The 8,727-nt window shown below is 63.3% G+C and overlaps 1 protein-coding gene across 3 annotated transcripts in view; it reads left to right on the plus strand.

Moving 5' to 3' along the window:
* The window catches only part of LOC107518577 (cholesterol 24-hydroxylase), a 28,494-nt gene extending 20,969 nt beyond the window's left edge, over positions 1-7,525 (plus strand). For all 3 annotated transcript variants that reach the window (XM_016160408.2, XM_036217996.1, XM_036217997.1), the window contains 6 exons: positions 912-984; positions 3,150-3,234; positions 3,690-3,800; positions 5,725-5,813; positions 6,537-6,603; positions 6,760-7,525. In XM_016160408.2, coding sequence (XP_016015894.1) covers positions 912-984; positions 3,150-3,234; positions 3,690-3,800; positions 5,725-5,813; positions 6,537-6,603; positions 6,760-6,930 — 596 coding nt within the window. In that variant the 3' untranslated portion in view covers positions 6,931-7,525. The remainder of the gene's footprint in view (positions 1-911; positions 985-3,149; positions 3,235-3,689; positions 3,801-5,724; positions 5,814-6,536; positions 6,604-6,759) is intronic.
* Positions 7,526-8,727: the final 1,202 nt, after the last annotated feature.

Raw genomic sequence — 8,727 nt, forward strand, 5'->3', positions numbered from 1 at the left:
TCGGCTGTGTCCTTATTGCCGTAATCCGTTGAGGCCTGCCCGATGGTGGTGGTGGACAGGCAGACAGACGCAGACGGACAGAACTGGGTGGGAACCTTGCGGGTTGGGGGTTTTCAGAGGGAGGAAAAGCAACACGGCCGCCCTGCTCTCCCCCAGCCCCCTGCGGTGTCCGGACACGGGTCACAGAGGGCAACGCAGAGCCGGGCCCAGGCCGGGCTTCCGGCTGCCTCTGCTCTCCCCCCGTGCCCCGCACCCCCAGCAGGGTTCGTAGCTGTGACTCGTGCTCTTACCCGCCCTGGGGGCAGCTGGGACTCACCTCCCAGCACCCACTTGCTCCGAGGCCCTTCTCTCATGTTTGAGCGGGCCCTCAGGGCCCCTCGGCTGGCAGTGGTTGCCACCTGGTAAGCCACCTGCCCCTTTAGAGGAAATTCCTGCCATGCAGAGGGTTCCCTCACAGGCCAGTTGGGGGCTCTGACTATGCACTTGGCCAGATGCTGCCCAGACTCAAAGTCAGCTTTCTCAGGGCGAAGTCGCCACTGGTCCGTGAGGCTGCAGGGGCGCCCTCTGTGGACCTTAGGGGCTGGTGCTTGTGGCCTGGCGAGACATGGCCTTGGGCTCGAAAGCCTTGCTGGACTCGAGTCCCAGCTCTGCTGCGTCACCTCAGAGAGACACATTCCTCTCAGCCTCAGCGTTTCCTTCTGCAAAATGGGGGCGGACAGCCCTCCAGGCCACGTGACTGCGCCGGCTGGCACAGGCGACGTGGCATCTGCTTCACATCCGTGCGCCAGGCTCAGCCCCGGCAGGCAGCAGCGAGCGCCCGAACTGCCCCCAGGGTCTGGGCGGCTCAGAGGCCGGGCCAGCAGCAGCCATGCGGCCCAGTGCGGAGCTGCCACTCTCCTCCTGTCCTGCAGGTCACGAGACCTCCGCTAATCACTTGGCCTTCACTGTGATGGAGCTGTCACGCCAGCCCGAGATCCTGGCGAGGTACGGAGAGGCGGTCGGTGGGGGGTGGGGGGTGGGGGGCCCCCTTGATGTCGGCGAAGGAGTTTGTCTGCTGTCTTGTTCCTGGAGGGCCGCCCAGAGAGTCGAGCCCCCACGGCACCTCCCGCTTCGCTCCGCCCCAGGGCCTTCGCACATGCCGTCCCCTCCTCCGGAAGCCCTTCTTTCTGCCTCTCCAGGAGAGCTCCTCCTCCTCCTCCTCCTCCTCCTCCCCTTCCTCCTTCTCAGACCCCTGAAGCAGACACTAGCCCCCTCCCAGCGCATGAATGGGTTTTCTCCTGGGACTGTTTGCTCTAAGTCTAGTTCGGTCGTGAACCTGGAAGCTCCAAGCGGGCAGGGACTGTGGCTCTCTCCCTCCCCATGCTGTGTTTAGTGCCTGGCCAGGGCTGGTAGTGAGGACTGACCAGGATGCCGGCGGAAGTGCTGAGGGAGCACCTGTCTTTGGCTGGAAGGACAAAGGAGGGCACGCCTGGGGACATGGCATCTGAGCGGGGCCACGGGTTTCCTTAGGTACAAACAGGTTCCCTCGAGGACCGTTGCCCAGGCTGAGTGAGCCAGGCGTAAGAGCACTCTGAACATGCCGCCAGGCCTGGGGCGGGGGCACTGGGGGCACGGGAGAGGCCTACCGTTAGTCACTGCCACCAGTATGAAAGGGCAGACACGAGCGGCTTCTGGGGACTGTAAAGTAGTTTGCTGGGTTTCTCAAAAGATATAATAATATTTTCTTTATTTAAAAAAAATTGGAAAAAAGGTTAAAATAATAATAATAACAACAATAATGATGATGGCGATACTAATGACGATGATGATGAAAATGATGATGATGGTGATTGACGATGATTGATGATGATGATGACGATGAGGATGATGAAGATGATGAAGATGATGATGTGGTGATGATGATGATGTCCACCCGTGGTGCCCCCACCCCCCCAGAGGCAGTTCACAGTTAACTACCGACTCTCGCCATGCATCTGTCACGACGTGACCTCGTATCATTGTAACTTCTTCCCAAATCCACCTTTAAAAGTATTGTGTAATATATATGTGTAACATAAAATTTACCACTCTAACCATTTTTAACTGCATGGCTCAGTGGCCTTACGTGTGTCACGTCGTCGTGTACCGTCACCACCATCCATCTCCAGAGCTTTTTCATCACCCAAACTAAAACTCTGTCTCCGTTAAACAACTCCCCCCCGCCCACCCCCTGCCACCCCCCACCATTCTACTTCCTGTCTGCTATTTAAATACTCTAAGTACCTCATTTAAGCGGAGTCGTACGCTGTTTGTCCTTTTGTGACCGGCTTGTTTCACTCAGGACAATGCCCTCAAGGTCCACCCACGTCGTAGCAGGCACCGCAATGTCCGTCCTTTCTCAGGCCGAGTCACGCTCCACCGTGCGGATGGCCCACGCCTTGCCCGCCCGGTCACGGACACCTGGGTTGCTCCCACCTTTCGGCTCTTGTGAATAGCGTTGCTATGAACGTTGGGGTGCAAGTGCCTGAGGCCTTCCTGCCTCTTCTGCGGGTCGTACGCCCGGAGGTGGGGTAGCCGGGCCGCACGGTGGTTCCTCGCTTAGTTTTTTGAGGAACTGCCAGGCCGCTTCCCACGTGCACCGGCACCATTCTGCGTTCCTACCAGCAGCGCCCAGGGGTCTCTCGCCACGTCCCCGCCACGCTCGTCCTGTTCCGTCTTTGCTAACAGCCCTCCTAATGGGCGTGAGGCAGCCCAACCCACTCGGGTGACTTGGTGCTGCGGGTGACTAGGGTGCACGTCATCAGGGTCCCCCAGCCGCTGTCCCCGCTCCGCTCATTCCGCTGTTTCCAGCCGTGGGCAGCTGCCACCCAGGCCGAGACAGGCGGCTTTGTGCAAAGACCTCGTTCCGTGTGGTGCTGATTTCCTAGTGCCCAGCCCCCGCCGCGAACACAGAGGGCGACTGGCGTGAAGCGCCCTGGGGCACCGTCCCCGCCCGCGCGAGCGCCTGGGTTTGGACGTGCTCCTTCCCGGCTGCCTTCAGCCGCGGGGCGGGCGGCGTTCGCAGGAGGGCAGCCCCAGACCCTCTGGGCACGCTTCCTTCCATCACCCCTTTAAAAGCTCACGGGGGACGTCTCTGCTTAGAGAGGAACTTGGCTTCTCTGACCCAACAGGCTGCAGGCCGAGGTGGACGAGGTCATTGGTTCGAAGAGGCACCTTGACTACGAGGACCTGGGGAGACTGCAGTACCTGTCCCAGGTGTGCAGGTTGGGGAGAAGCTTCTGGGTGGATGCGGGTGGTTTGCTGAGTCGGTCCTGCTGTCCCCCGAACCCTTTCGGACAGGGTTCTCTAACCTTGCTGCAGCCCACACCCAGGCTGCCCCAGACCAGTGACGTCGGAGTTGCTGGGGGCTGAACCTGGGCAGCAGGCTTTCCAGGTAATCTCGGCACGCGCCGAGGTTGGAAACCAGCCCGGCCATGAACAGGCTGTATTTGCACTCTGCTCCCGTGGCTCTGCACAACCCGCCTTCCTCTGGGCCTCAGTCTCTCCTTCTGTTACGTGAGAGGCTGAACTCGAAGGCGAAGCTCGCCCTGCACGGGGTTCGGGACCTGGTCATGGACGTGGGTGCGTGCGCAGCGCCCTGTGCAGGAGCGAGATGGGCGCGTCGTGTCTCCCGAGTTCTCATGTTGTCTCCCCCCGTGTGGCTTCTGCAGGTCCTCAAAGAGTCCCTGAGGCTGTACCCGCCAGCCTGGGGCACCTTCCGCCTGCTGGAGGAGGAGACCTTGATTGACGGGGTCCGAGTCCCCGGCAACACCCCGCTCCTGGTGCGTGGGGGCCCTGCCTGCATGCCGTTGGGGTGGCTCGTTGGGGTACTCCTCTGAGGTCGCGGCCCTGTCCTCATCACTGGCCGTGCGGTGTGTCCTCACCTGAACCTCACGTACCCCGGTGAGGTCTTGTCACACTGTCCAGGGTGAGATCTCCGTGGATGCTTCTGGAGGGGGGGTGCCCATTTGCAGCTGAGGATGCTGGGGCTCAGAGAGGTGGAGAGGTCTTTCGTGGTTAGTTCTCCTGTTTCGTCTTGTGTGAGAAATCCTTCCTTAGCCTGAGGCCGGCGTGTTCCCTTACATCAGCTCCTAACAATTGTATGGTTTTCTTCTGAAAGCTAAGTCCATATCTACTCGTGTGCGGTGTGAGGTAGGGATCTGTATTTGTCTGCCATAATGAACACCGCAGATCGGGGAACTTGGCAGAAGTTTCTTTCCTCCGAGTCCTGGAGGCCGGAGGTCCGAGAACGGGGTGCTGGCAGGCTCGGGTTCTTCTGAGCCCCCCTCCCGGGCTTGCAGATGGCCGCCTTCTCCCTGCTCCCCACACGGCCTCTCCTGTGTCCAGGCCCTGATTGCCTCTTCTTATAAAGACGCGGTCGTGTTGGGTTGAGGCCCACACTAACGACCTCATCTTAACTTAATTACCTCTTCGAAGATCCTCCCCCCCAATATAGGCACATTCTGGGGGTAGCACCTCAGCATGTGAATGTCAGGGAGACACAAGGCAGCCCGGACAGGACCCGCTTTTATTTGCACGGAGGGGAACGCTGTGCTCTCAGCCCCGTCCGTCGAGCACCCCTCCCCGGGCCCTGCCCCCCCCCCCCCAGCGTGTGTCCGAGCCTCACCCATGTGCATGCTTCTTTATCCTGTCGATCCATCTTTTGGCCACACGCTCGCTCCAGTACCACCTGCCCTAATGACCATCCCCTCAGAGTGTGCCGTGGCTGGCTCATGGCGTTCAACCCCGTGGGCCTCGGGTGGGCACACGCAGGCTCCAGTCCAGCCCCGCCCCGGGCTGGCCGTGTCAGCTCAGGGGAGACCCTGAACCTCCGGCCTCAGTGCCCCAGTGCCGTCCTTGTAAGATGGGGTCGGTGGCACGCGAGTCACAGGGGCCTGAGAAGAGTCAGCAGGGTTGCGTACACCGCGCATCCGGCACTTACCTGGCTCTCGTTGCCGACAGCAGACCCCTGCCTGCCTCCCGCTCCCGAGCCCTTCTCAGAGGTCGGCTCTCGGCCCTCCTCCACCCCAGCTGCCCCGGACTCTCAGCACAGAGCGCCCGGGGCAGAGCCGCTCAGGGGGCTGCTTGGTGCAGGGCAAGGAGGCAGAGGCCGACACCCGGGGCCTGAGTTATGGGGGTGCGCACGGCCCCCGAGGGCAGGGCACGGAGCATTAACGCCAGTCAGGAGGTGCCGTGAGTGTGGGGGAAAGGCTTGTTGGGGGTCTGCAGCCTCCCCAGCCCCAGCATGCCTGATGTGGAAGAGAAACTTGGAACAATAACTGCTCTCAGGATCCGGAGAAAGATGGCCTCTCAGCCAGCCTGAGCTTGAATCTGGTTAGCTATTACTTGCCAGGTGACCTCAGGCAAGTCATGAACTTCTCTCCTGAGCCTCAGTTTCCTCATCTGTGGAGCAGGGAGGGGTGTGGCTCTCCCACAGGGCAGGGCCAAGCGTGGGCTGACGTAGCGCGCCCAGCCCAGCGTCGCCGGCACACTGGGCCGTTGCTCTCTTCCTCAGAGACTTCCTGGGTCCTGCGGGATCCCACACTGGCCCAGATGGGGGCGTGGGGAGGTGGGTGGGTGGAGTACAGGGGTGGAGGTTGGGGGACTACTCCGCTCCCAGCAGCCCCATCGGGTGGCCGCGGCGAGTGGGGCGGCTGTGCGGGGACCCCCTTGGAAGCAGAGACGAGCAGACCCTCTGCCCGGCAGTTCAGCACCTACGTCATGGGGCGGATGGACACGTACTTTGAGGACCCACTGACTTTCAACCCCGATCGCTTCAGCCCCAAAGCACCCAAGTAAGTCTGTCTTCGAGCTGTCCCCAAGCAGGCGGGGGCCTGGTGGGGGAAGGACAGGCCCAGCGGCCTCTTCTCTGAGCTGCCTGTGCCCCCCAAGCCCACGTAGCACTCCAGACTGCTGTTGAGGGGGGCATTCACAGCTCAGAGAGGTTAGGTAGCTCGCCTAAGGGCGCACAGCCAGTAAGTGATACGATGGGGCTTGAGCCCAGCTCAGACTGGCTTTGAAGCCGTGCCCACAACCCGTTCCTTATACTGGGGAGCCCAGGGGCTTGCGCAAGCGACTGCACCTCACTTGGCCTTGATGTTTCCATTGGAATCGTGGGAACGCCATGGCTCCCTGTGGGTGCTGCGGGAGTGGGTGCAGCAAAGTGCCGGAGCGGAGCGGGGTGCTAGTCTCCAGGGACAGGCCCAGGCCGCCCAGAACCCCATGTAGGGACAGACCCAGACCGCCCAGAACCTAACCGTGCCCAGCCAAGCCAGTGGGTGCCATGGGGCCTCGGGGAGTCGCTCTGCCTCTCTGAGCCTCGGGTCCGCGTTTGTTAAACGGGGGTGACCGTGGCTCCTTCTGGAAGGCTCAGGAGGGAACACGAGCAAATGCCGGCCAGAGCCCAGCTGAGCCAGCCGTACGCACTGTCAGCCCCGGGCCACGCCGCTGTCAGCAAGGGGTGGTTTTGTCTTTACTGCGCCGGGCTGCGGCCCCCTCTGACACCTCTCTCCCTGCAGGCCGAGGTTCACCTACTTCCCCTTCTCCCTGGGCCCCCGCTCCTGCATCGGGCAGCAGTTTGCTCAGGTAGGAGGCCAGGGTAGGTCTGCTGCCCAGAGCGGCTGCGGGGTGGTGGTGTCTGGTCCTGGGCCGCCCTGGGCTGGGGGCCGGGGACCCCGCGCCGCGGCGCTGAGCTCGCTGACTCTGTGCTCTCCGCCCCCCCCCCCCCCCCCGCACGCCCAGATGGAGGTGAAGGTGGTCATGGCCAAGCTGCTGCAGAGGCTCGAGTTCCGGCTGGTGCCCGGGCAGCGCTTCGGGCTGCAGGAGCAGGCCACGCTCAAGCCGCTGGACCCCGTGCTGTGCACCCTGCGGCCCCGGGGCTGGCAGCCCGCACCCCCACCGCCGCCCTGCTGAGGGCCCCGGGGCAGGATCGGACTCCTCTGGCAGGGCCCACGCCCACCCTCCTCTGCAGACCCCCGCCGCCTCCCTGCTCCCCGTGCTCATCCTTTGGGGCACCCTCCGCAGCGGCTCCCAGAGGACCCACTGCCGACCGCCAGCCGCTTAACCCCCCGGACCTCCCTCTCCCCCGCTAATCGCCCTTCCCGGACCCGCCCCGGCCTCGCTCCCGGCTGCCACCCAAGCGTGCCAGCGCCTCCCCCAGCCTCCGCACAGGCCGCACCCTCTGCCAGACGCCCTAACTCTCGCTCACCCCCCAAAGCCCTCTTCAGGTGTCACCTCCCCTAGGAAGCCCTCCCTGCCACCCCTGGCCGGGCCAGGGGCCCCTTCTCTGTGCTCCCTCGGTCACCTGTGCTACCTCTAACGCCACACTGACCACACTGTATCATGAGTATCTTTCGACGTGACCAACCACCTGTCAGGCCCTGAGCACCTCAAGGGCGGGGTCTGCGTGTGATTCGTCTCCGAGGCCCCCCGAGGCTCGCCAAGGGCCTGGCGCCGACTCGATGCTCAATAAATATGTGTTGACTGCATGAATGAACAGCGGACCGGGCCGGGGTGCTCTGGCCTCAGTTTGCTCATCTGTAAAACAGGGATGATATCGAGGCTCGTTTCCCCAAGGGCAGTCGCAGCTCCGGAAGCTGCCCCTGGAGAGACCCAGACGCTGTCCCCTTGGGAGAAGGCTGTCCCTCCTTCCCCAGGGGCTCTGTGCTAGCAGGAGCCTCTTTCTTTGTTACGTGCAAGGCCATGCTCCCGGACGTGGTGTGAGACTAGGAGTTTTGGGAGCTTGACCTGGGGCCCGTGTGGTCTAGTCCCCTCCCGCCAAGGGCACCGGGTCCCCAGGCGGCCTCACAGAGACTGGAGCCGCCGGGTGCTCTCATGGGGGCAGTTGGTGAAGCCGAGCACCTGGCGCCCGGCCTCTGTCCCCAGCCTCCTCCTCACCTGGTGACACAATGCCTCCCCTCTTGACCTAGCCGGAGGAGGCTTGCCGGTTCCAGCCCTCGGTGGAGAGACAGGAGCCTCACGGTGCCGGGGTGAGGGAGCCAGCCCTCCCCTGCCGAGGGCCTCAGGGCGGCCACGGGCAGTAAATACTGGTCCATCCAAGAAGAAGGGCCAGCCCCGAGTCATTCCTCCGCACTTGGGCGTTTGCTGTGCAGGGAGGACAAACCGGCCTGTGCCCCACCTGGGTCACCTGTCCGGAAAGGCGCCCCTCACGTCAGGGAGGCGTGTGCCTGGCCGGCCCTTGCTGCACGTCGGCTCCTCAGTCCTGGTGCCGACTCAAACGACTGCTCCAAGAGGGCTTCCCGTTGGGCAGAGGCGCACCCTGAGGTGCGGGGGAGAGTGACACTCGGCGCAGGCGGGCGCACTGCGCCGGGCAGAGCCGGGTCCTCGCCGGGCTGGAGGAGTTTCACCTGAGCCTCTGGGCAGACAGTCGGGCCTCCAGGCTGCCTCTAGTGGCAGAATCCTTGCGGAGGGAGGGTCCTCCTGCTCCCTCAGCCCCCTGCCCAACCTGGGCACACAGTGGGCCCTGGTAGAGCTCCGCCCTGCCTTCTCCATTTCCAGGTCCCAGAGCCTCCTGTGGCTCTGAGAACCTGTGGCTGGGCCCTGCCTCGAGCCGCACGCCCCTGCCCAGCCCTTCTCGCCTCTGCTCTGCCTGGAAGCAGCCCCTTCTCGAGGCCACCCAAACGCCACCGTGTCTTCTGCCCTGCTCCTGGGACCTGCCCTGCTGTGACCATCCCCTGTCCTCTGCAACCT

The sequence above is a fragment of the Rousettus aegyptiacus genome, unplaced genomic scaffold (genome assembly GCF_014176215.1).
Source record: "Rousettus aegyptiacus isolate mRouAeg1 unplaced genomic scaffold, mRouAeg1.p scaffold_m13_p_3, whole genome shotgun sequence".
Lineage (NCBI taxonomy): Eukaryota > Metazoa > Chordata > Mammalia > Chiroptera > Pteropodidae > Rousettus > Rousettus aegyptiacus.